This window comes from Chaetodon trifascialis, chromosome 7 (genome assembly GCF_039877785.1).
Source record: "Chaetodon trifascialis isolate fChaTrf1 chromosome 7, fChaTrf1.hap1, whole genome shotgun sequence".
Classification (NCBI taxonomy): Eukaryota; Metazoa; Chordata; class Actinopteri; order Chaetodontiformes; family Chaetodontidae; genus Chaetodon; species Chaetodon trifascialis.
The window spans coordinates 19,837,496-19,864,922 of NC_092062.1; the positions used below are offsets into that span (position 1 = coordinate 19,837,496).

Here is a 27,427-nt window from a genome sequence, read left to right on the forward strand (position 1 = left end):
GCTGCCAAGATCCCTCAAAAGAAAAAAAAAAAAAAACAACAACTTGCTATTCACATCACATATAACATTTAGGGAAGGAAAATTGGAAAACAATGCTCGAGTTAACACCACACAAAATTTAGCCTCTATTTGTGTGGAAAATATAGAAATTGTAAGCCTGAGTGGCAAATGCCTCTGAGACGCAGACTCCACGGTAAGATTAGTTTATGTGCAATCCATTATAATCAATATGAGGATTTTACATTGCGAAGTAATGAAGTAAAAAGTATGATGCTTTATTTACACCTACAGCGATGCTTTACAGTATTGTGGTGTTTCACATTTCTATTTATTGGGTTTATTTATTACTCAGTGCTCTGATAACGAGAGTAGGTGTAAACAATGATGGACATCTCATGTTAGACATACCCTCCAAAACAGAAAAAAATAATACATTACGAACATTGTTTAATACAATGACACCATAAAATACAGACTCAAAAATGACTGTACAATATTCACCAAGGTTGCATTTCACAAAGGGCTCTTTCATCCTATAGCAGAGGCACAACAGCTGCTTTTTTCACTGACTATAAGTGTATTTGTTCATCTGCTATCCCAACAGTTTCCAGCCTGCTCATCACAGGTCTGTGAGCTGTAAGCACTTTAGCCAAAAATTGATTATTCCTTCATTTTCTGTTTGGTTTTAGTGTATTTCACAAGAAAAAGAAGAAAGTCCAATTAAATAAATATACACTCACTCTAAAACTAATACAGCTTTCCCTCTAAACATCTGGAGTGTTTGTATATCGGCCTATTCATAAATCCCGGATATTTCCATGAGTGTAAGTGTAGTTTTAAGAATATAAACCCACAGAAGACAAACATTATGTTGTCAGCAGTCTCATTCTCTCTGGATTTTTCCCCAGATAACACACAGTACAACCAGTCTGCTTGCTGTTCAGCTCGAGGACAAACTCAATCTCAATTCACAAAATTAAAACCATTTTCTCAGGATCCTCCCTTTAAAGTGACGCAGAAAATCAGCCTGCGCGCCCGCCGTGCATTCTCAGCCCACCGACACCAGGTGGCGCTCTTTACCAAGCCACAGTGAGGACGCCCCGAGTATAACGTGTGTGATAAATACCCGCAGAAACAGGGCTTGGTTCTGTCAGACTTCATCCACATAAAATCCCAGGCTGCCATTGGAGAGCCCGTCGGCTAGAGCGAACAGGACGCAGACGCAGGAGATATCGCAGGACGGCTCCGACGAGCGCAGTGTCCATCACCTCAGCTGATGTAACCAGACAGCGTTTGTTGGAGTCAGTTTATTCTACAATAGCAACTTCGTCACAAAAAAAGAGACAAAAGAAGGCGAGAAAATGGGACATACCGCAATACCAATAATGATGGCTGTATTGTCCTTCTGCGTGTGGGAAAACGTCGAGGTAAGAGCGACTCATTGTGGATCATTTGTAACGATGGCGCATTGCAATTTTGCTGTATGTTTAGCTGAATGTCGCTGTGACTTTTGGACAGAAATGCTGTATTTTACTTCATGTCGACATTACACATGCCACGCACACAGCTGCTTCTGCCTCCTATCTCCATATTGCTGACACGCACCCTTATCTGGGGCAGGTTTAATTTGTAAATGCATCCTCCAGCACCGTCCTACGTCAACAAGAGTAATGACACACGCAGGGTCCACACAAATGCAGTGATGGGGAAACGATTTGAAATGCAAATGCTGCGATAGGACACGATTAGAAGCTCAAGCTCACAGGGTAAACATATCAAGGCTTCATAAAGATGTGGGTTTTCAGTATATTTGGCTCCCTGCGTCAAGACTGGGCCTGCAGCCGACGTGAAAATGTTCCATAGGCCCTTTGCTCTGTGGAAAGGATGGAGATCAAATCCCATCTCGCAGCATCCCATCTGGCCTTGTCACAGGGAGAAATCAGCCTCCATCCGTCCTTACAGAGGAGTGGTGCAGCTCTTTGAGCAGGATGGAGTCATGCATATTCAATTGCTGCTCTGTGTTACATTTGGTCACCATGAAAGAAGCCTGAACAGACTCCCAGTTTTTCTGCCAGTGAACATTCAGCGTTCACAGATTTCATGTACCTGTATTTCTAAATATGCTGCCTTGATGTGAATAAGCTGTTCGTCCAGTGCGTGAGTGTGATACAGAGTGTACTAACAAGAGATGGGGGGTCATCCTGTTGGTGTCTGTCTCCATCAATACGTAGAGAGTGAAAGTCGCTTGTACAGAGTGACAGATCAATGGGCCACCAGCTGCCTCCACCTTCCCTCCCGTCTCGTCACGACTTCCAGCAGACGCAGTTTGATGGACTCGACCTTTATTTCTCAATAACTTTTCTGTCATCCATCACCCCCCACCCACCACCCTCTGACAGAACTGAGGCATGATTTCAGGTTGGAGCGAGGAGCTCTCGTGTGGAGGAGCAGGGTGGTGATGGAGGTGCGTGCGAATGTGGAGGGGGAGGAGGGAGGATGAGTCATGATGTCCCAGCTGGAGCTGTGGCTCAGGTCAAACCTACTTTTTCCACCTGGAGATAACGAGCGAATGGGCCTGCTCCTGGTGCAGCGTCTGAACTCGAAGCATCTTGAATGCTGGTGCAGAGTTCCTAAGAGGATTTGTGAGATGTTTATTTATTAGCCATCTTCCACAGTGAGTCTGTAACAGTCATAAAGCTTCTCCTTTCATTCTGAAATAATTTCACTTCTCTAAGAGCCTTAGTGGGATTACTGCTATGCTGAGGAACAGGCTTTAGCTTCATACAAGGGGACCTGCCCATGAAGGTTTACTCTGAAGATTACGCTGTGAGAGGGTTGGCTGGCTGGATTACACTGTGGTATTAGTCCTAATAAAACTGTCAGCTTCCCTTAATTTACTCAACACTCATTCAGCTGAAATGTGTGAAATGGACAAATTTGTTTTGATCTCTCTTTTACAGTGTAATATTGAAATTTGCTGGTGCGCTGGGATAACGCCTAATCAGAATATAATCACGCTGGATTAGTGAAGCCTCAGTAATTTTATTTTCGCTCCAATACAAATTGAGCATCACCCCGTGTTGTTGCTGTGATTGGACGGACACGTTGATGCCAGGTTGTCACATGTCAGGTAGAGTGATGGCCTCTCAGGTACCCCTGTCGTGAGAGCACTCACCTGTCACAGCACCCAAAGCAGTTGGCTTATTGATACGCCGAGCACAGCGGCGTGAAAAGATGATGGGAAGAACCACCTTCATCTGCAGCCTGCCAGTTTATGCCATGCCGTTCATGAAGCAGAAGAGTTTGGATTAAGTTCAGTTTGTTGGTTTTTGTGTGTCAGCAGCCTTTAATGTGGCTTACATGTGCTCCTTCATGTTCCTCCTCCTTCACACACAAACACACACACACACACACACACACACACACACACACACATATGTATATATATATATATATATATATATATATATATATATATATATATATATATATATATATATATATATATATATATATATATATATATATATATACATATAGGGGTGGGCCATATAAGAGCGTATACTGTGAATTGATGTGAATTTTGCCGGCTGTCTGGGATTTTGCTGCACCATTTGTACCACGTTAGCTATCCTTTGAACATGTTTGTGCCATGTAGATTATTTTTGCAAATCAATGAGCAGGACTGCTTTATGGCAGCATGAATATGATTAAGTGCTGTTATTTGTCAGGTAATTAATTGTCAAAAACAAACACAAAAACATTCCTAATTATTTTATCCATTAACAATTTATCAACTGAATTTTATTATCTCACAATATGTATACAGTAGATATTGTGATTAGGACTGCCACTATCAGTTATTTTCATAATCGTTTACTATATCTGACTATTATTTTCTCAATTAATCTTTTTTAAACCAGGAAATAGTGAAAAATGGCCGTCACAGTTACCTAAAGCCCAAGGTGACATATTCAGACAGCTGGCTTTGTACCACCAACACTCCAAAATAGAGAATTATTCAGTTTACTATCAGAAAATAGTAAGAAAAGCAGCAAATATTCACAATATGGGAAGCTGGAATCAGTGAAATGACCATTTGGTTATCAAAATGGCTGTCAGTTATTTCTCTGCTGATCAGCTAATCGTTTCATTATATCCATATTGTGCAGCCCCGTCATGATGTAGTAGTCAGTCATTCTCAAACAAACAGCTGACAGCAATGTCTTGCGTTGGCGGATCCAGATAGTTAAATAATCCAACACATCCAAATATTCGGGCTGAAATTGCAGCTCCTGTGATTTGGATGTTGCGCTTGGCCACACTGCAGTTTCCATAACATTTAAATTAATTGTTCAGCCCCAGCAGATTGATGTTAAAAAGAAAAAGAAAATCTAGTGTTGTTATTTAGTAGTCCTGGTCAGTGATTCGTAACATTGCCTGCAATCATGTAATACAGCCAAAGATATGAAAGAAACAGCTACTGCTGCACAAATGGCTCAGTACCATCTCTAACAGCTGACAAATGTATATCATCCTTTGGTTTATATTGTCATATCCCCAGGTCTGCTCTGCTCCCCCCCACCCCCACCCCACACACACACACACATATATACACACACAGCAAAATCGGATTTAAGGCAAGCCGTCCCACAAAGATTGTGCTTGTGTGTAGCCATATTTGATAAAAGTAGGGCTAGGGACTACAGGTGTGCTGAACTTTATTCAACCAGTTCTGTATTTATCAAGAGAAATGACCGACATGTGAACCTGGGCCTGAGCACAAGAGTCCAGACAGGCTGCAGAAGAACAGCAGTGGCAGACCCAGAAACTAACCTAGTGTACAGGTTTCAGGAAGTTCAGGATGTCTGGGAAAGCATAGAGCATAAAGGGAGGAAGGCGAGGGAGAGAACAGGGAAGGAAAGAGAAGGAGGACAGGAAGCACATTTTAGTTTGGCTGAAGATTAAATGAAAATGGTGAGTCCCAAAGTCACTGTGTAAACCCCCCCCCCCCATCCCTTCTACCACCAACAGCAATTTCAGGCCTTGTGCTGGAATACAGCCATACAGATTCATGCACCTCCCACCCCCATCTGCCTTTCAATGCAGTCACACAAGAGGATTTGTTAAAAAAAAAAAAAAAAAAAAACAAGAACAAAAAAGATAAGGACAACCAGATCTCTCTCTCTCACACACACGCACACACACACTCTGCCCTACACCCACTTAATTAATTTTAGAGCCAAGAGATAATCGGGTTCCACTAATGGATTCCTGTGTGCTTGCTATTCTCGAGTATATCCGTGTGCCAATGGGCATAAAATGTACCGTTTTATTGTATCACATGTTTTCCCCCTTGCTCTCTGTATCTGGCTTCCTTTCCAAGGTTTTCAAGTGCAGCACACAAACAGGACCTGGATTAAATCCTGCAGAGTCATTGTGAAACGAGAGCCACGCTATATACCGGAGGAAAGGAGCGCTGTAAATGTGCCTGAGCAGTTGAACTGTTACTAGAGGTGACGAAATAATCAATGATATTAATGCTCCCTTTCCGCCCGACTGTGCCTTGTGTCGTGTGGTTCAGAGGGTTATTTGGGGGGGTCATTTCCTTTCTCGCTGCTAGTCGATTAAAATGTTTGGGTTGGAAATGACCGAAGTGAAAATTTGTGTTTGTGTCTCCGGGCATGGAGTTCATCCAGATTTTCTGCTGAAAAATAAATTGCCATTAATTGCACATTTGAATCCTTCCGATAGGTTCAGGCAAACGTGGGTTAGATGATTCAGTATCGTCTTCTGGCCTTCCTGAAACAGTTGAAATTATGCACCTCAGTTGGAAAGGGTAGAGTTTAATAGTATTTGCTTGCTGTATGTCGTCTCTATAGCTTGACGCACTGCTTAACTTAATGACCTAGGCTGAATCCCATTTCACCCCTTGGCCCTCCCCCTTGGCCCTACCCCTCCGTTTTGCGCGTTCACGTGGAGGGGTAGGGGGAAGTGGTAGGGCTATGTACCCCTCCAAACGGAGATTTTTCCGAGGCACACTCCAAACGGAGGGGTACGACAGATTTCTCAGAATGCCTTGCAGGACCGGTATTTTCTCCATGAACGAAGTTTTAAAATGTACGAAAACCACTTTATTGTCTATTTTAACGTTGTTTCAATGTGTAGTGGTCATTTTCCTTGTAAAAAAAAAAAAAAAAGAAAAAAATCGATAGTAGTCAAGGCTTCAGTTACGTGGTTACCGTTGCCAGGCTGAATGCCACTAGCGGTGCTCTGTGGGCAGCCCTGATGATAATCTGCAGTGATAACGTTATCAATAATAACTTTGGCAACCTCGCTGCTGGTATTCAGTTACATTGATAGCGTTGTGGGATACAACATGTAGGAATGTCATACACAAATCGAATGTGACGGTAGCATTAGCTCGTCGCATCTGCCTACGTAAGAGGCAGCGGCGACTACTGATGACGTACGCGATTGTCGAAGGGGTGTCCCAATTCGGAGGGGTTGACTTTCGGCCCTACCCCTTGGCACTCCGTTTCAAGGGGCAAGGGACAAGGGGTAGGGCTAAGGGGTAGGGGTAGAAAAGAGAAATGGGATTCACCCTTAATGTCTTTGGCTTCCCACTGCATGTCTGTTTCTAGGTTACATATAATGCAGGAATAACTTTAAAAGGAAGTTAAGTTTCCAAAAGATTACTTTACTTTTCATCATCCGCGTATTGAATGTCAGATATATATAATGTAGATTCATGGGGCAGTTTTGAGTTTTAAGTACTTGCAGATCAAATATGATTCCTCACACCTGTGTCTGTAAAAGGGGAGGCCTGGAAGGGACGGTGTGCTTTGGATGTGTGCGAGTGTCTTCTGTCATGAGTTTGTCACCTGGAGAGATTGAGATACTAGCACAGCCATCCTGATCACATCCAGCTGTGGCTCCTCTCCAGAGTCTTGCAGGGCAGAGATATCAGTAAGCCTAATGGGTTGGATTTCTGCAAAAAAGTTAAATGTCTGGGCACAGCGCAATGTTTCGTCCTGCCGCAGCCATCGGGAGGTTTCAGGGGAGCCCCCCCTCCTTCGCCCCCGTCGAAAACATCTGCAGTATGGTGATAACACTTGTCCTCGATGTTTAGGAGGAAAAAGAGAGAGTGCAGTGAAACAGATTGCTGGTGGAGGGAGAGGGGATTGCCCTGGCACGGCGGATGATTTGAGAGCGTGAGGGTGAAGGAGGGGAGAGAGTGTAAGTGATGTAGAGCATGTTGAATGTTATGTGGGTTGCAGGGTGGAGTGCATGCTAATGAAGGAACCCATCCCTATTGATACTCGGCCCTAGCAGCAGGGAGAGCACAGAGATCCATCTCTGTCATGTACATGTATTCACAGGTGGCCTTGAAATGAGACGGTGGGCGGGGTGGGCAGAGGCGAGACAAACCCGGTGGCCAGAGTGGAGCACGGAGTTGTATGAAAGCAGGACTACAAAATCTAATTTCCTTAACGGCCCGTGGCTGCAGGGTTTGACAGAGCGTGGGGCTGCCGGGTCCACTGAGACTGATCACGCTGGTATTAACATTCTGCAGAAGACCCGTTGGAAGCTGTGATGGAGAAAAAGGGATCTCGTTTTTGGCAGGTGGTTTTTTCTCTGCCATCATTTGCACGGCGTTGACTACAAGACACAGCTCCATCAGGAGGAGTAAAAGCTCATTTCGAACGCATTAATCCAAATGTAGCGAAGGCGCAGCGGTATCGATGGGTGGAAATCACTCACATACACACAATAAGGTCTCACGCTTACGCTCGCAGATAACTCAGAAGTGCGCACACATTCGGCACACACTTGCTGCTTTATAAAGACGGCACGCTGCAGAAGCTGCATCAATTATTGAAGGCCGTGGAAAGGTCTGGGCTCTCGCTTGTCGACGGGGCTTTGGCACTTGTCACGCACCCTCTCGATGCTCTGACTCTGTCCTCCCTCTTCGTGCTACCTGGTTTTTATACTCCCACGCCTCCTTCCCTGCCCTCCAGGTCCACTCCTTAGCCTCCCTCTACAGAACACAAAAGAAAATCCCCACGCCTGTCTCCTCCATTCCTCAGCCCCCCTCATCCCGCCTCTCTGCCCCAGCCTCTTCTGTTCTCCCCTGCCACATCCCAAAGGCACTCATTACCCCTCCCCACTCCTCCCGCCCAGACTCTGCTCCTCCATCTGCCTCAGCAGCTTTCAGTGGCCAGTGACATCTTTTCACTTTCCTCCTGATTGTTCTTGAATAATTCACGCTCCAAACTCACCCTTTGTTTTATTATTTTTTTCTGCACATTTCTATCTTCATTCCTGGTATTTTCAGCCTCTGCCTCTCTTTATTTTGCATCTGTTGCTCCTCTGTTCTCACTGCACCACCAGGTATTCTTACAGCACCAACCAGTCATTTTCATTTTGGTCCTTATATTTTTACTTCTGTCATCATCCTCTTATTTATTTGGTGTTTTTCTTTTTCCTTTCCCTTAATGCGTCAACATCTTAATGATGTTCAGTGAGGAACTAGGACTAAGCACATCAATGAATGCATTTCTTACTTTTATTGTTCAATATTTGAAAGGGAAGTTCGATATTTTCACTTGCATGGATGCGCAATCATTACCAGCTGTTGTTTATTTACAGATGTGAATGCGGTTCAGGGTTCACTTCGAGCAAAGGAGTCTCAAACATATTCTCCCTTCCCCTGAGACAAAATGTTCCCACAGTATTTGACTCGATGCTCAGTGTTCAGCAGCCCCAGCATTGTCTCCAAAGGCTGCCTGTAAATGAGTCTTCCTCTACTCTGTACAGTCTACGCAGATGGTGTGCCTACTCTAAACCAGCACACATAATAAATAGACTCAGGTGTTGCTGTGGCTGCTGCTAATCATCAACAATAAGATTCAGCCAGTGATGGAGAGAGACAAGTAGTATTTCATTGTCTTCTCATCTCAGGTCATGGTGCTTGCCAAGGCCAAGCTGTGCCAGTTAAGAGCCAATACTCTCCAAAGCTCGGCTGGCAAATTGGATACTCAGCATGAGTCTCACGGTGGCTTGGAGAAACAGAATAGAATATGTCTTTATTGTCCAGCAGGGTGGAAACAGAAACAGACAGCAACAAAAAAAATAGACAAGCAGTTAGTCAAAAACATTAAAACAAAAAGTAGCAATTAGTAGTAGTAAGCAAAGTCCAAATGGAGGCTCTAGACCCCAGTGAGGGGTCCTTTGTGCAGATTGTCTCAATGATTAAACCATTTTCCCTTCAGTAGGACAGTCTGCGGAGACTTTATGGCCTGAGGAAATGAGATAACACTAATATTTAATCTACTGAGTGATTCTGCAGCACAGACTGGCAGACTGCACAGCCAGCACACATTATCTCACCAAAGTGGCCCGGTCTAAAATAACACTGAGACGGCTAAAGCAAGACAGGACATGTCAGCCTGACGCAATCTCAGTTATCCTTGTTATTTTTCATCAGTGGATTTGTGGAAGTGTGATATCTAGTGCTACCTGAAAGGTGAAGTGCTTGCGTTGAATGTGATGCATAAAAACAGCAGTTGCAGCACTTTGCTGCACAAGGTGACTTCAGGTGAGGTGATTTATCATATGATTGACTGATTCAACCATAATCAGCTCGTGCAAATGTCCCATCTTTTGTAATAATAATAGTGGATATGGGCACGCTTGAAGGAAGCGTTGGATGCTGTCACTGGCAGTGGTCCAGTAGTCATTAATACTATATTTTTGACGTGGTAGATTGTAGTAACTATATATGTTGTTTTTGGGGTTTTTTTTTGCAATTAATTAAGTACTCTATGGAAGAAATGCCCCTCACATTTTTCCAGATCCCAAGGTATCGATTTAAATACTTTAATTTGTTGAACCAACAGTCCAACCCAGAGATATTGAAAGGAGCAGTGTAGGATTTAGGGGGGTCTTTTGGTAGAAATGGAATGTAATATTCATAATTATGTGTTCATTAGGACATCATCACTTGAAAATAAGAATCACTGTGTTGCCTTTAACTGAATGAGCTCTTTATATCTACACAGGGAGTCAGTCCATGTTGCAATGGCATGTTTGTACAGTTATCAGTTACAATTATCATTCATTCAAGTTTGCACTAGTATATAAATAGGTATTTTTGGAATATTTCTATGCTGTCATAAGAGACACATTGAAGTTTTTAGCCAGCTCAGTAGGGCCCAGTATCTCACAAGTGATTTAAGTGGCGTGTAAACAACCAACAGTCTGTGATAAGGAAATCTAACCAACCATTAAACCGGCAATCAGTGACTTGCCGAGGATAGAAAGTCGAACCAAACATATGGGGACTCTTTCATGTGAGGAAGAAAGAGAGAGAGAGAGGCAGACTGATAACGAGCAGGAGAGAGAGAGAGAGAGAGAGAGAGAGAGAGAGACACTGAGTGACATGCTTGAAATTCTGTAGGGAACCAGTTGCTACGGTAACAGGGAAGGTAGCCGGCTCCTGTGGGTGGTGTTACCATGGCAACCACCCTCGGTGGCCAAGTGATGCTGAGAGGGAGAACGTTGAGGAGAGGCTTAAAAAAATGTGTGTTTACGGGTTCGATGGGAATGACCGAGACAGATGAAGAGGACGACAAGTGAGCGGAAGCTGGTGTTAAATGTGGGAGAGCGACAGCAGCCACGCCGCGCGTCGTTTCATCGAGTTTGTTGGTAGCAGAATCTCATTTCTTTCGCTTTGTGCAAGTGGCAAGCTTGTCCCAGCAGCCCCAATATTAGCTGCTGATCCTGCTGTTCATTAACAGAGCACCTCATTACCATGAACAGTGGGCCAAAGATGCTGTGCAGGGCAACATGCTCTCTGAGTGAGGGACCTGGGAAAAGGTCATCCCCTCAGTATGTCTTTACAATTTGTTGGGCTGAAACTGGCCATGCTGGGCTCTTTCACCGGTGGTGGTGCACATTCTGACCTCTTACTGGGAGTTAAAGACCACAGTGTTCCCACTGTGGTGCTACCACATACCTCTGAGTTAAAGCAACGAACCAGCATGTTGTGAAGTTGAGTTAAATGTTGCATACCATTAGCCTTAATGTGATGAATGATATATGGACGGTGATGTGGGTCTGGGGTCTTCACCACTTAATAAAACATCAATTATTGGTTTTAGCTTTTTGGTCACGCCCCCACCTCAACAAATACATGCAATGATAATATTAATAAATACACACACCACCCCTACCTCTTTTAGTGAGGCTCACACAACATATACAGTATATATATAATCTCAAAGGCACATTTCCATAAGATGCATCTGCTAGACAGGCTCCCAGGAGAGCTGGCACGGTGTGATCAGAATTGTGTATGTGCATAAATAAGAGACAGATAGAAAGAGATGTATGAATGTTTTAACCCCTATTCCCTCTCCATTCCTCCCCTCCTCCCTCCCTCCCCTCAGCCGCCACCTCCCTCCCTGGCAGGATGTTACTCCATCTTCTGCTGGAAGCCTCAGCTGATTTATTGCTCTGCCACGACACGTGTATATTCAGCTCAGCAATTTATTTGACATGCTTCAATTTAAAAGTCTCAATTAATTATCATCACAAAAAAGCAAGATGTGGTATACAGCAGAAACAAGACAGAGGAGATCATCAGATTAACTGTTGCTCATTTACATATTTGTGCCATTAAAGTGCAGAGAGCATCAGAGGAAATGCATCTATGTCCCAAAGGACTCCAAATTTTACTGATAGCAATTTATGAGATGCTGTTAGTTTCAAGAATACACCCAAGTCAAGTGGCAGTATAGACAGATCTATAGGGGATTCATCTGTGTGCAATCCTCACAAAGTGCATGAAGTGACAGGAAAGTACAAGTAGAAGTCAGGGGGCGGGGGGGTGACATATGGATCCAAAGGAGAATACCCAGGAAGAAGACTTCAGTACAGATCGGCTGCAAAGACATCAGAGTCAAAGGCAGCGTGAGGGGCTTGAGAGGCAGCAAAGGCCCGGGGTGTGAGATAAGAAGGAAGCAAGAAGAAGCGTCAGATCTTATTGATGCTGGCTGCCTGCTGTTTGTCAGGGAGACCGTAGAAAGGCAGTCTGTCCGTAAGTGGATCAATTATTGCAGTCTTTTAACCTAAACATGCCCTCATTTAGGCCTTGAGATTGCCTTAATCTGCTTAAAACATGCTCAAGGACATTACGTTGGTGCTTTTAAGACCTCCAGTCTCGTCTCCCCCTGCACAAAATGCACACTTGTCCAATACCTCGCTCCACTGTATCTGTCTATACCGTCTGTATGTGTGTCCTCCGTCTGAAATTGAAAATCGTGTAACTTTCTAATCTCCATTAGCCTGCTGAATTCACGATTTGGTTCCAGGGTGGATTACCAGTTTCAGAGATCCAGATCAAAGCCAGTCTGTCAGTCATTTAAATTGGTTACTCTTTATTCATAACACTCAAAGTAAACCAAAAAGTGAATAAATAAATACTGATCTTAGCCCATTGTGGTCTCAAGATTATTATGATTTAATGTATTTCTGCATTTTAATTTCATTTCACCAAAGTATGCTGTTCACTTATCTGAACCAAGAGGTTTGAACTATGTGGGAGAAAAGGCAACAATAGCCTGCAGAAAGTAATAATAATACGTCTCAGCTCTGGCAATGCACAACATGCACTTGCTAATAGAAATTTGAACTTTTCAGTCCCCGATATGACATAAGGCTTTTGAACGTATTTACCATATGAATGCAGAGATGGAGAGCGTGTTTGCATTGTGTCAATCACAATCTGCCTGCAGAAAATCCCTGATTCAGTGGCAATTCTGTTGACATTAGGATGTTTCAGATGGACCTGCAGTGCTCAAATCTCTGCTAAGCCTTTGATTCCTTCAATCCCCTGAGGTAGCTCTTCAGCTTGAAATCATATCTGCAGGCGAACGCTGTTTGGCATTAACACGTTGGCATTCCCATGTTGTGTTGCTTAACAGTGAAGGAGGTTCAGCAGTGTTATGTAACAGGAGGAATTCATCAACAACGCCACCAGAAGACGAAATCATTTCGCTTTGGCCGTGTGGAAGAAGCCAAATCTCGCAGGAATTTAATGTTTTCAGATTCTCCGTTTTTCTGGCTGGATTTATGAAACGTTATTACGCAGTTGTTTGTCTCCCACATATCTGCAGAAGGTGGTGGCATTGAGAGGATTGTGAAAATGACCAACGATGCTGTGTGTTTTTGTCTTTTTCTGGAGAGAAAACATGCACAGTGTGGCGTCATTACGGTGTGACTCAGAAGAAGCATTTGTTGAAATGTGGGTGGAACAGAGAGGCGACGTTCAGCCTACTCTACGCAACACATGTATCAGAATCACTTGTCTCATTCTGAATATTGCTCAATACAGCCTTTCCATAGAACGGGGAACACAATGCATGACATCAGTTTTATGTCTGTGGGAGTTTCCTGTTTTGTTCTTCTAATTGCACTGGACATTTTTGACGAGTTACCACAGATTCTGCTGAAAGGCAGGATGTTTAAAAAAAAAAAAGAAAAGCTGACAGGAAACATAGCTGTAACAATATCGCCTGCACAACGGAAGTAAAATTAAGGTGCATGCACTATGGAGCGCATTGTAAAGAGAGGAGGAGGCAGGATACGTTTGAACATATTTATCATGAGTCACGGGAGTCCCTGCTGGGAAGGTGAAGTGTCTCTTCCTGTCTGTACGGGCCTTCTGTTGAGGTGGTGCTATAGTACATCAGGGAAATCTGTATACAACTAGGGTTATTCCAGGTGGAGTTTGTAACCTTTACAGAAGAGAGAAATCAATCTCTTTCCTCTTCCCCAGCTGCAGTTGGGAAGATAGAGGTTAAACCTTGGTTGTGCCTCTCTGGTCTTATATATACAGAGTAAACATACTCCTAAATAACCACAACCATGAAATGGTTGGAACAGCCAGCCCCTATATCTATGGAGTCTCTTGCGGTGATGCCATCTGACGTGTGTTTTAAACTATACTTGAAATGAAATCAAATATTGGGAGCAAGCTGGTTTTGGCTGCTGTTTCAGACCTAGATGAACCCCGGTGATTATGGGGCCATCTGCTCCCAGTGTGCCCAGCTGGAGGCTGGACCGCTGTAATCTGGACTGATGAAGCCCGACTTAGAGAAGGTTGTGATGCTTGCAAAATGCAACCAAAAGCCTCTGTCATCATGGATGGCAATCAAGTATTGAAATGAGGCATTAAGTTTAATATTCGATGAGTAACTCCATACGTGGTTTATAGTAGGAACCTATAGAACAATACATAAAACACAATGTAGTATTTTCCACTCTGCACATCAGTCTCCTCTGGATTGAAAATTAATGGCTTCAATTAGCTGTCAGAGATGTATAATAATGAGTGTCGATGTGCAGCGCTAACCTGCTCTATCCTCCTTTGTCCCCACTGCAGCGCTCAAGTCCAGCAGACTAATGTTGCTACTCTCTAATAAGTACATGCCACACCAGGAAGAGGCCTGATGGAGCCTATGAATAATTAACCAACATGATTACAATGATGAATGCTCGCAAATCTATCTGGCCATTTAGCACTGGCCGAGGGAGGGAGGCCAAACAGCAGAGTGTCAGCCATTGTGTGAAAGCTGTTAGGGAGGGAGACGGAAGCAAGAGGGATAACAGGGACAGGGCGGCCGAGGTGGATCGAGCTCAGCCTTGAGAAAAGGTGGAGGGAGGGGCCCCGGCAGCAGGAAGACACCCACTATTCAGCCATCTGTGCTGCAGAGAAGCACAAAGACAAGCCCGGGAACGCCTGTTTGTGTGTGTTTCAGACATGCATGGGTTATGCGTCGATGAGGCCTATTTGTATGTGGGTGTGTTCTCTACACGGGTGATGGAAATTTGCCAGTTCACAATGTTACACCAGGCTTTTCACACCAGAAATGACAACGCTTGTTGTTTGCGTTGTATAAAGCTGATTGCATCTGTTACCAGGATAGTTAATGAGATTTATTCACAGATGTATTTGGGATTTCTTTGCAAATTGAGTGACTTCAAGTATGTAAAGAGATATGCTTTGTATGCTGGGACATCTCAGTAGCACCACAATGCTTCATTTATAATGGTATTTTGTGAGACATTTTACCTTTATGGACTTTGGATGTTGCACTTCATCATATTGCAATTTCCATGATGTTTTGATTAACTGAGAACAAGTGTGTGAAGCACATATATGTTGTTTTGATACTTTAACACCTCGTGCACCTTGCAAGTAGTTGAAAGTGTGCCAGAAACCCTGCTGTAAATGTATAACTCTAAATCCCATTCTATGTTTAAGGCACAATTAGATTACTGCAATATCAAATCATATAGCAGACAAAACTGACACAAAAAACTGATCCTGGGATTTTACAAGTTGATTACTCTTTGTGATGTATGGTTGTTTGATTGCATTATCACTACATGGTGTATTTTGGTTAGATGGGATATCCCAGATCCCTGTTGCTAAGTAGGGATTAGCTCCTCGGGGGTCTGATGTCTCTAGTTAATTATCAGGTGTCAAGCAGGCTGCCTATAAGAGAGTCTGTGTTTATGGAGTAGGTGTTGTATCTTCAAGTTGACTTGCATAGCGCTTTGCATATGCACAGATACACGTGTACCTAATTAATACATAGGCACAGAGCGTGTACCTCAGATCATTCAGAGAAAGAACAAATTAATAATAGATAAACTGAAAGATAAAATAAGGGATAAGAATCACAAACGTATGTTGGGAATGAAAAGTGATATCAGAGGCCCCTCTGTGCCGGTCCTTATATACATGACATGACATGTTACTCCCTGCACAGCAGCACTAAAAGATTCTGCATCTACTCGAAGACTCTGATGCATTTATGACACGCTTCTCTGCTGTACAGTCTGGCAGCAACTTATAAAAGGTGACAAATGATGGGTGGGCTCCTCCTCTCCGCCTTTACTGCTCTGCCTTGCCTGCCAGGGCCAGGAGATTGCATCATTACAGAGGATGAAGTCATCCTGCAACATAAGGGTGGAACAGGTGCTAAAAATTTAATTAGAAGAGGGCGGAAGACGCTGGCAGATCATGTAAATGTACTGCCCCGGCCCGAACTCAGCCCTGACCGGCAGAAGTATTTATGCCGCTGTTGTCGGCTCTTATTTTGAGTGCTCCACTCTGCAGCATAATTTCCTATACTAAAGGAATATCTGTGAAAATATAATTAACCATTATTAGATCTGCATCAGCTGTTCCACAGCTTCTGTTCCAGTGCACAATGTGTTCTCGTCTCTGTGGGATCACTTAGTTTCCTTCTGATGCTTTCTGTAATGGTGACTGCGGAGGGACACATGCGATTACAAAGTGAAGTGGCACCATCCGTTTGCGGCGGACATGGAGAAGCAGCGAGAAGTGGAATACCAAGGGAGCCGACAGAGGCAAAGAACCTGGTGAAGAGGCAGAAAGCCAATCGATGCTTAATATCACCAGGTCGTTATTAATGATGCAGCATACTCTGCAGTGGGGAGCTGCCAGGCTTCTGGGCTGTCTGCCCATTCAGCCTCATCAGCACTAGGACATGATATGTGGGACTCAGAATGGTTGAACAGTACTGCCTTACCAACCTCTCACCCCACCCCACTCCCTCCATTCTTGCAAGCTGTACTGTACAGAGGCGCTTCAGTACACTACACTATATTCTCACTGAGACACGGAGAGCCGCTCTGCAGCCCGTCCTTTACTGGAGAAGCATAATTGTTGACAGATTGTGAAGCATTATTGTGAAGCCAACTGGATCAGTGTGCCTCAGCTCCTGATGGAGACTGGGAATGTTCAGGGAGACTTACACGTCCATGCTCACACCACGCGAGTTTTAACACTCTAAAGTCCAATTTGGCGTTAAAATGGAAATTGTGCACCACCGAGACACTGAAAGGCTTTGACTGCATGTTCGTCAGTCTGAAGGGAATTACAGCTATAAATTGTAAGCATAAAACATGGACGAAACAGCTTAATCAAGGCACAAGAATGTGATTCATTCACTGTAGCAAAAGCTATTTTTAGCTGTGGATGAAAGCCTAATCCTTCACAACAGAGGACTATTGTCTGTGTCTGTTTAATCTGCATCTAGTAAATACAGTGATGTGTCTGCTGAAGACCTCAAAGAGGTGAGAAAAGAGCATTTTGCGCTTTGATTTTTTGTAAACAGTACCTGTTTTGGCAAAGTTTTGGTTGAATGAAGAGCAGTATTAAAAAAGTTACAGCATATTTTCAAATAATGGTCAGTGATATTGAATATATGTTGTGAATCGTTTGCAGTTTGAGGTTTTCTATGGTCAACATGTTAGTTTAGGGATCAGAAAGTCATCTGGTCAGGAATGTCTGAACAATATTTTATGGCAATCCACCCTGTAGTTTAAGATATTTAGTTGATAAGCTGACACTGTCATCCATAGAGCCATGCTGCTTGCACGGTTAAATGTATTTGTGCAACAGAAGTAAGTGTGCAGACATTTTGGTGTCTTTTTATTGTAAGCAGCGCCGTACCCCGCTACACACAACTCCCCTGCTCTGTTTTCCTGCCTCATCCACAACCTCTGCAGACCGTCATTTCTAATTGACTGTTGTTATCAGGTAGACTCTGCTCCCGGTTGACTGACCAATTTGCCATTTAAACAAGATTAGCAACTTGGCAGATCCTCTCCACTGTCCTGCTGCACAGACGACAGCACATGGCACATAAATATTTGTGCTGTCGTGTCCTGGCTGGGCTCGAGATTGGATGTTGGAGTTGTTTTGACAGGAATGCCTCTGATATGTGATCTAGGACTTAAACATGATAGACAGAATGCAATGAATTGAACTGGGCAAAATGTACGCCAATGTAATTGCCTGGCTGATTTGTAAAAGCTAGATTGAGTGACTTGATAGTTAAGATTGTGACTAACATAAACAAAGCAAATGAAAACAGAAAGTTCTTGAGACAAGTACAGTCAACAACAGCATTCGCTGGGAATGAAATCTGACATCGTTATGCCTGGGTTCAAGCACAGTCTTGCCAGATGTTTCCCAGACTCAGATTTGTGCTATCTGATGACCGAAGTCAGTGTATATTTTCACAAAAACATTGTCCACATTCTGGCCAATTAGCATGACGCACTTTGTAAATAAAGCTGTCAACTTCCCCAGAATAACTTTCTGTCCAGCAACTGATGCTTCCTGAAAGCAATCCCCCCATTTCTGGGTAAGAATAAATAGGACTGACGCATACTGACGACAGTGTCTGTTATTGCTGTGAGAATACAATGACACAGTCCAATGAAACACCTACGGAGGCACTGTGTGGCGTTCACACAGCAAAGCAGAGAGGGTCCATGTGACGTCAGCCACCGACTGATGTGATGCTGTCTGTAGTGGCAACCAGCATGTGGAGAATCCAAACTGCGTGTCCTGCTGCCATGGAGGAACAGACCAACACAAGTGTACATCTGAAAACTGTATTTCTTATTAAGGGTTATCACGAGAGGGAGATCTAATCTGGTCCCAGATCAGGCTGGAGATTGGATGTGCGGCCTTGCCGTGCTAGAGGTCGGGGCCTCAGGCTCCTGATGGACTACTATTGATTTGGGGGGAACGTGGCGATACAGTTGCAGTCGCTCAGCATTGATTTTCTGCAAGTGCAGTAGTGGAGAGCAGGCAGAATGAGAGAGCTGGACCAGGGGGAGCTGCCAGGTTATCTTCTCAAATATCCGGAAGTTGTTTTTTTTCTTCTTCTTCTTTTTTTTCTTAGTAGCACTGACCTTCCCCGAGTCAAAGAGATATATCTATTTAGACATTAGCTCAGCAGCTCTACTAGACAGACTGTTTCAGCAGCTTCAGCAGCGTTTTCTTGTGCTCATTCAACAACAATGCACTTAACCAATAAAAAGCTCCGATCCAGCACAGTCAACAGCTATCGCAGCCTTTTAGTTCAGGGGAGTGTAGCATTTCTTACTGTGAAACTACAATTAAAAGTAAGTGCACAGATAACATTTGTTATGTGTGATCATACATTTCCCAAAGCATACTATTGTTATTGTAGATACCTGCTGAGCAGCCATTATTCGTCTGTGGGGTGATCATCAGGGACTTGAAACTTGCTTTAGATGAGTAGTCCATCACAGCAGAGACATCAGCTGACGCTGACGGCCAAAACTTCACAACTGGCTGCAAAACAGCCTTGTTTTAGAGGGCAGACGACAAACAATGGGAAAATATGCACAACAAGAAAAGGGAAAAAATCAATTTTGTGGCATTTAAAAATTACTTTTGTTCAAAGCAGACAAAGTATTTTTCAGACTAGATACTGTAATATAAGACAGACCTTCAGCTCCAACTACCACATAATGATAACTTAAGAATACATACAGATGAGCATTTTGTTTACAGCCCATGACCCTGAAAGTGGTTTAGGCAGAAAGATGATGTTCACCGTGCTGATTTTCTGCCTCGTGCTCCTTTGTCAGCCTGTGATTGATATTCAGACAATATTGAAATGAGCTGAAAAAGCGGTGTCCTGTAAGGTTGTGAAAACGCATTCATAGATCCAACAGACTCTGGTATGCTTTGGGAAATGGTCAGCAGTAATGAAAAGTGGATCCGTAATTTGTACGAAATCTGCTAGGACATGCAGAAACACAAACTCCTCTTAGCGTAATTATAATGCACAGACTGCTCAGGGCTTATTATATTTATTGTACATTTACTCAAAGGGTTTTATATATTTATTTTATTCCGTATGAATTTTAATTAGGACTTCAAACACTTGAGCTCCGGTCGGCCAAAGCAGGGCTTCCCTTTGATCAGGCGTCACTCTCCCAGATTTTTTCTCCTCCGTTTCTTCCCTTTGGGCAACTTCCTTCTAATTGGCTCAGCGTCGCTCGTCTTGTCTGTCGTCAGTAGGTCTGTCTCTCTGTCTGTCAGCGCAGATGAAAGGATATGAGTTATACATAGGTGGCTCGGGGGTGCGGAATGCTTGTTTGATGAGTTTCGGGGTTGGACAGTACACATATTATCGCATGTTCTGTACCATGAGTGTTGGTGTCAAATGATGCACTGAGAAAACCCACTCCTTTCATTTGAGTTAAGTTAGTCTGCGGGAGACTGAGCGTGCACGTCTTTGGTAAACAACTTATTTTCACACCAGAGATGGCTCAGAAGTCCATTAGAACATGATATGCTTTCATACTTTCTCATGACAAGAAGCGTGGTTCTGTTTTCTGAAAAATCTGTTCTGCCTGTTGAAGCAGATGAAGTCCTTCTCTGTGCTGTTTATAGAGCTTTCTCCTCCCTGCCTAACCCCTCCCCTCCTTTATTCCTCCCTGGGCTCTCTCTGTCTCTGTGCTGTGTGTTAATGTAGTGAAGTGGCCCATCGGTCAATGAGCTTGTATTAACACCTGACTCCGAGCCCTTGCTGCTGTTTGTTCCTCTATGTGGGGTCCCCTGGGCCCTCCCCCAGGCAGAGGCAACATATCCCATGATCAATAACAACATCCTAGAAGGCCGCTGGAGGAGGGGAAGGAGTGGGGAGGGGAGAGGGAACAGTCTTTTACATACTTTTGTATACTTTGCTATACACCTTCCTCTTCATCCGCCATCCATTCCTTCTTTTGCTGGGTGTCAGCAAACAGGGAGCGTAGGCCAGCGGTCGATAAGTCGGCCTTTTTATTGACTCTTTTCTCGTTCATTTCAGGGTGTTTTCAACAGTCTTCACTGGGTCTTTCTTGAATTTTAGTTTTGCCGATATTCTCCTAAAGCTTGCAGTTTGCACTCAGTTCTCTTGTGCATTAGTTTCCTCTTCCTTCCTCTACATTCTCGCTTTTCAGTTTCGATCTTTCTCTCACTCTCAGTCCTACACCCTGGCTTGCACTCTTGGTCTAATGTTGGATAGTGCTGGAGTGTGGTCTACCCACCCTGGATCGGCCTCAAACACAATATTGTGCGCCACTGTTTCTATCGACTCTCCCTCACCTCTCATGTGTCTCTCTTCCCCTGTAGGCCCTGTCCATGACTGAGGTGAACGGGCCAGGCCCCCAGGTGGCAGAGCCGCAGATTGCCATGTTCTGTGGCCGTCAGCTCCTGCACATGAACCTACAGACTGGCCAGTGGGAGCCGGATCCTCAGGGCCGCCAGGGCTGCTTCAAGGAGCCCAGTGAAATCCTGTCTTACTGTCAGGAGGTAGGTTCCTGAGCACTGAGAGGAATCACCTAAACATGAACAACTGTAATGAACACAGCTGGATCAGTGCATATAACAGCAGCATTATCTAACTCAGAATGACTTTTAATGCCAAAGTAGTGCGGAGCTGATTTTGAAAGAATGCAACATGAAATTTTGACACTATAGAAAGAAAATGAAGTAAAATTTCATATTCTTTTTCTCTAATTTGATTTGTCTAACACCCGTCCTATGGATCTATATATTTAACCATATATAGTGAAGTAATGGTGGCCTGTTGGAATATTTCAATATTTCATTTGTGCCACCATTTCCACCTTACCTGATATGTGTACTCATTAACATTTACTGTAAGGTAATCAGTGGTACACATACTCCCCACATACTCCTCCCTCAAAGATATTTATTTGAAGTTAAGGCAACCAAGCGCCATCTGGAGGTCAAAGTAGGCATAGCTGCTACAGAGAGCAGCTGAATGGACTGTAATGCGATTATCTGACAGTGCTGTATCTGTGATGGCTTTTACACAAAAGCTTCCCTTTTTGCCTTGACATTTATGAAGGAAGCATTTTAGTGTGCATTCAGACTCCAGGCCAGCTACATTTCTCTCTCTATTAAACCTCATTATGTGTTTGTGCTTCAAATTATTGGCCTAGATTTTAAATTAAAGTTGTCAGATGTGAAATTGGAAATATTGAAAGACAAGAATGTTCACTGAGATGAAAGAATGATCTTCAGTATGCCATGTCTAATGTGGCTTCAGACAAAGGCCTTACACAGCTTCATCTAAGTGTTTAGAGAATATCTTGCATGACTCGTTCCCTGTGCCCCCCGACCCCCCGTGTTGCTGCTACCTTTATTCTACCCCTCCCAAACAATCCCCAAACCCCCTCTCTAACCAATCTTTCCCTGTCCTCTGCTGTTCCTGTCTTCAATCCTTTTGTTCTCTCCACCCACCTGTCTCTGTCTCTGTTCCTGTGCCTCTGTCGTCTCTACATGCATCCGTACGTCCAGATGTACCCAGCGCTTCCGATCTCCCATATAGAGGAGTCAAAAAGACCTGTCACCATCCATGCCTGGTGTAAGAAAGGCTGGGGCCGCTGCCAGACACACCCCTCCATAGTCCTTCCCTTCCGCTGTCTAGGTAAGAGCAACACTCTCACTACCATTAAATACATAAAAATGCCCCCTAATGCCTCATTTTCAGAAAATGAAGATTTTAAACATTTGGCCTGTATTTGATAGTGAAACAGAAAGGAGAGAGGAAGACGACTTGCAACAAGCAGTATTCGCTGTCTTGCAGATAGTTAGATGAAATGATCGATACCGTTCCCTTATCTGTCTGTTAACTATGAAGCTACAGCTGCAGCTGGTTAGCTTAGCTTAGCTCAGATGCTGGAAACAGGGGGAAACAGCCAGCGTGGCTCTGAAGTAAAAACAACATATTTAACATTGCAGTGTTTATACGAATCAAAAAATAATGTATTACATCTTGTCTATTTAGTGGTATCAATCTTCTTATCTAACTCTCAGCAATAAAGCCCATGAGCGTATTTTCCAAGATGCTGACCTATTCCTTTTCTTGCCTTATTGCATGTCTGTATTAGTATTGGCTCATCCTGTTTTATGGTAACAAACAACAGATCTTTTTGAGATGTTGGAGGTTCCTTGAACTGAAGCATTGTTTTGTGCTTGAGTTAATATCAAAACTAAGCAGTTACATGACATACAGTATATTGAATAAAACAGTGACACAATAAAAGAGAGACACAAACCATGTTTCTGTGTCAAAGCAGAAAAATACTCCACTAATGCATAAGCTAACAAAAGAAGCACAATTTTAGTACCTCGTATGACTTAACATTGGCTTCACTTGTGCCATTCTCATATCAAAACTCACAGCTTTCTGCTTGTGTTACTGTTAGAGCTCGAGCTAGGCGCTGACACAAAGCAGGATATGCAGTTCAGCAGACACAAAGCACCATGTTACAGCTCAGCAGTGCTGCAGAGAGGCCATGCCTGCTGTAAGCCACTAGGGGGGCAGATAGGCTAACAATGGATGATTGAATAGATGAATGAATGAGTAATGAACAGTGAGTCACTCTGGATTCACGAAGCATCTTGATCTTTATGCACAGGGCCGTAGAGCTGGCTCGAGCTTGTTTGATTTCTACTGTACTGCCTGTTGTGTGGGTGAACACTTTCCTTTGTGCATGAGCCCTAAAGAACAATGTGTGATGAACAGTCAGTGCTGCATGAAGAACAAGTTTGAAATTAATATAAAATGTACTATATTGTATGTACTTATAACCTTTTCTGTAATGGAAATATTCATTACAGAGATCAAAAAGGCATTATTTGCTCTAAGCAAAGCACATTTTTACTTCATGTCCTGACTATAGCTGCAGTTTGTCTCTTCAAAGTGCTTGCACATTACACATTTATGGTTTCTGTCAGTCCTAATTTATGCACCTCATCCCCATCTAACAACTCTAGCTCACGATCACTCTTCTGTTTCATGTATTCTATGTATTGTGCAGCTTGCATTCATTCTTTTGCTCTCTTTTTGTCCTTATTAAAGCACAGCCATGCTTGAAGTTCGACATTGAAACACAGTTCCACTTAAATCTCAAGTTTGACTCTTAACATTCTCCCACTGCTTTAAAGCATCTTACGCTGACCTCACCGTTTCTTCAATCCTGCTGCAGAGGGCGAGTACGTGAGCGAGGCCCTGCTGGTGCCCGACCGATGCCGTTTCCTCCACCAGGAGCAGATGGATGTTTGCAAGAGTTGCGCGTACTGGCACAACATCGCTAAGGAGGTGTGAAGGGCAGATAAACAGCAGTTGTACAGTTTTAAAGTTGCAGAATAAAGGCTTGTGAATAAGGAAGATTTAAGCAGAAGGGTGATTTTTATGGGGCTTTCCACTGTCTCATGCACACATCGAACTTTCCAGTGCAGATTTAAAACCTCTCGTACAGCCAGACCTAACAGCCTCAGCAGACAAGACCAGACAAGTCTGCACAGTGGTGTGTTGTGCATCACGTCATAATTTAGCTGCGCGCCTACCTGAGGTGTTTGTTAAAGAGCAGAGATGTGTCAGAGTTCAAAGTCAGACACTACTCTATCAACTCTTTATATTCAGAGAGAAGACATTTCAATTTTTAGAGTTTAAAGTACTTCACTTTATTTTAACATAAGAATATTAATTTCAACCTTATTGTATATTATATTTTTTTTACTTCGTGGATCGCAGGAATGTGCTGCAGACAATCTGGAGCTCCACAGCTACGGGATGCTGTTGCCATGTGGAGACCATTTCCGGGGGGTCGAGTATGTGTGCTGCCCGGGCCGAGGGAGCTCCAGCAGCGGTAAAGGAGAGACCGAGGAAAGGGACATCGCCGCCGGTCCTCAGACACTCACATCTCAGACCAATGGGAAACTCAGTTCTCTGTAAGATGATTCAGCTTGACCACGTGCAGATGTCGGAGGATGGCGGCTTGCGTCATCAGAGTAATGACTTGTTCACTTTTCCACAGCACCAAAATGACAGCCCCCACGCCGAGCCCCTCTCCTGACACAGATGTGGACGAAGCGGATATGGAGGAGGAGGATGACGAAGTGGTGGAGGAAGAGGATGAGGAGGAAGAAGAGGAGGAAGTTGATGAGGAGGAGGCGGAAGAAGAGGAGGAAGAGGAGGCAATGGCCGTGAAAGATCCAGAGGAGTATGAATATCCCATTGACTCAGGTCCCTACCAGACATCAGACTATCTGGACTCCTTCTACTATGAGAAGAGCCACAAACCCACCACCTCTACACCTCTGATGAAGGGAGACAGCTGTGAGTGTCCCTCATTTTTCTGTTAATCCTTACATCATGTCTCATCATCAGGACTAAATAACTGCTGATGGTGTCTCTCCTGCTTTCGCAGTCACAGGGGGGAGAAACTGTCATATTCATGCATGCGGTATCTGCATGCCTCTGACATGCGCATGTGTGTCTTTCTAAATATATGTATTTGGTGCTTCATTCACCCACACCCACAGCAGCCCCCAGGCCTCCACAGGGTTCATGCTAGTATGCACAGAAAATGGAACAGTTGACCTCTTGACTGAACTTGACCAAGAACACAATCAGGATGGTAACCCATGATAGGGCTCACTGTCTCTGCAGGGAGCATTGTAAAGCCTGAGCCCGTAATGGAAACTAGATGTTCTTCATCTCAGTAAATATGAATGTGCAGTGCAACAAGGAAATGCTGATTAATGCATTTATTTATATTTACAGGGTTTCTTATGACACTTGTAACAATCCTCATTACTATAGCACAGTAATTCCTGTTTTACTCATATTTAACATTATTGAACATGAGTTTATTCTCTAATCCACAAAGAGTATCCCGTCTCTTACCCAGATACAATATCTCAAAACAGAATGGGATCAGTAATCTCAGCACTTTTTCAGTAATCTTCTTTATTAATTTTCCAATATTTGGGATTAGTTGAAAGCCTGAGAGCCAATAGTAATGATTAAACTTGTGTGCGAGACAAATTGATGTATATTTCCCCGGTACTCCGCTGGGGTTCTAAAGCATTATTACTGTATTCCACCTAAATTCTCTCCAGGACACCCAGAGACACATTTTGACCAGAGCCGTCCTTTTAATTACTGTCTGCTTGACAGAAGTAACCTCTGTTTTCTGTCTCTCCCATCTAGTGACCACGGCCCGGCCAACAGACGGCGTCGATGTTTATTTTGAGAAGCCAGTGGATGACACTGAGCATGCCAACTTCCTGCGTGCCAAGACAGACCTGGAGGAGCGCAGAATGAAGCGCATCAATGAGGTGAGATGCACGGGGCTGAGAACGGGCTGATAGGGTTTTGGGCTGGCAGGTTGGTTAGTTGGACAGCAGACTCACTGATATAATTCTCAGAACAGCGAGGATGTGTGCGCGTGCATACCTTTGCCCACAATCTCAAAGTCGCCTCTGTACACATTGAAGTTTGTCGTTTTCTTTGGATTTTCGCTGCAGCATCACACACCGCACATACAGTGTTTCTATCATTGCTCAACAGTTTCAATGGACAGCGTGTCCTTGCAGATGTTCCTATGATGCATTTAATGTTCTTCCATTACTAGCCTTTTATGTAAAAAAGGGCAAACCAATAAATCAGACAATGATGTTTGCCTCATGGCTTTTCTTTCTATGCCAAAGATTCCTCCTAACAGCCAACATGTTTTGCTTTGAGGTGATAAAAGATCATAACAGCTGTTGCCCCGGTTTTTAAGGAATAGTTAAATATTTTTGGAAATACCCTTATTTGCTTTCTTGCTGACTTTGTGGTCTTGTCGTCACTGTGCTGCGGCCTTGCATGCAGCAGAGACTTCAGGAAGTCACTTCACCCAGTGAAGAAATAGTCTCAGCACGCAATCCCCATTTTTACTCTTCACACTTTATGCAGATATAACGTGTTAATTAGTGAGGCTTTGAGGTGCTGGTAGGCGGGTTGTGTTACCTTCGGACAGAGCAATGCTACTGTTGGCTTGAGCTGCATGTATCTATTCTCATCTAACTCTCAGCAAGATAGCGAAGAAGCGACATTTCCCAAAATGTCAAAACTCTTCTTTGAAGCCAAATGTCCAAGCTTTTAAGAACAAACCATGTGCAAACTTTGAAGTGACACTGTGTTAACAGCAGTGTCTGACATGCAGTTCAAAAACACTTCTGGATCAGTTATTGGTGTCTTCACAAAGGTTACAAGAAATAGGCTACGCAAGTCTGATGTGAGGTTGTTTATTCAAAGTAAAAATAGTTTGAACAAACAGCAGAGTGGACCCCACAGTCCTGCACAAAAACTCTCAGGTCTTCTACAGCTCCTCATATACTCTAGAATGCTCCTCCTTTCGTTTCCTCCCATTGCCTTTAACTTAAAATCCCACAACAAGGTGCACTGGTTAACAGTCAGAGATATGAACACATATACTAATTCCACAGGCAACTCATTTTTCATGCCTGTCAGTATGATGTTTATACAGTTTATACTGTCACACCCCTATGTCATGATCTCATGTGTCTTTAATTCCTTAGATCATGAAGGAATGGGCAGAGGCAGACAACCAGTCAAAGAATCTGCCGAAGTCAGAGCGACAGGCCCTGAATGAGGCAAGCGGACATTTGTCAACCTGCTTTATTGGCTTTAAT

At 43.6% G+C, this 27,427-nt stretch overlaps 1 protein-coding gene across 2 annotated transcripts in view; it reads left to right on the plus strand.

Annotated features, from left to right (window-relative positions):
- The first annotated feature begins 1,071 nt into the window (after positions 1-1,071).
- aplp1 (amyloid beta (A4) precursor-like protein 1) overlaps positions 1,072-27,427 on the plus strand; it is a 32,338-nt gene continuing 5,982 nt past the window's right edge. Inside the window, exons 1-8 of one of the 2 annotated variants that reach the window (XM_070967420.1) lie at positions 1,072-1,427; positions 21,044-21,223; positions 22,238-22,367; positions 23,932-24,044; positions 24,480-24,676; positions 24,763-25,064; positions 25,941-26,068; positions 27,314-27,388. In XM_070967420.1, the coding sequence (XP_070823521.1) occupies positions 1,362-1,427; positions 21,044-21,223; positions 22,238-22,367; positions 23,932-24,044; positions 24,480-24,676; positions 24,763-25,064; positions 25,941-26,068; positions 27,314-27,388 (1,191 nt within the window). In that variant the 5' untranslated portion in view covers positions 1,072-1,361. The remainder of the gene's footprint in view (positions 1,428-21,043; positions 21,224-22,237; positions 22,368-23,931; positions 24,045-24,479; positions 24,677-24,762; positions 25,065-25,940; positions 26,069-27,313; positions 27,389-27,427) is intronic. The other variant, XM_070967421.1, reaches the window with a different exon arrangement.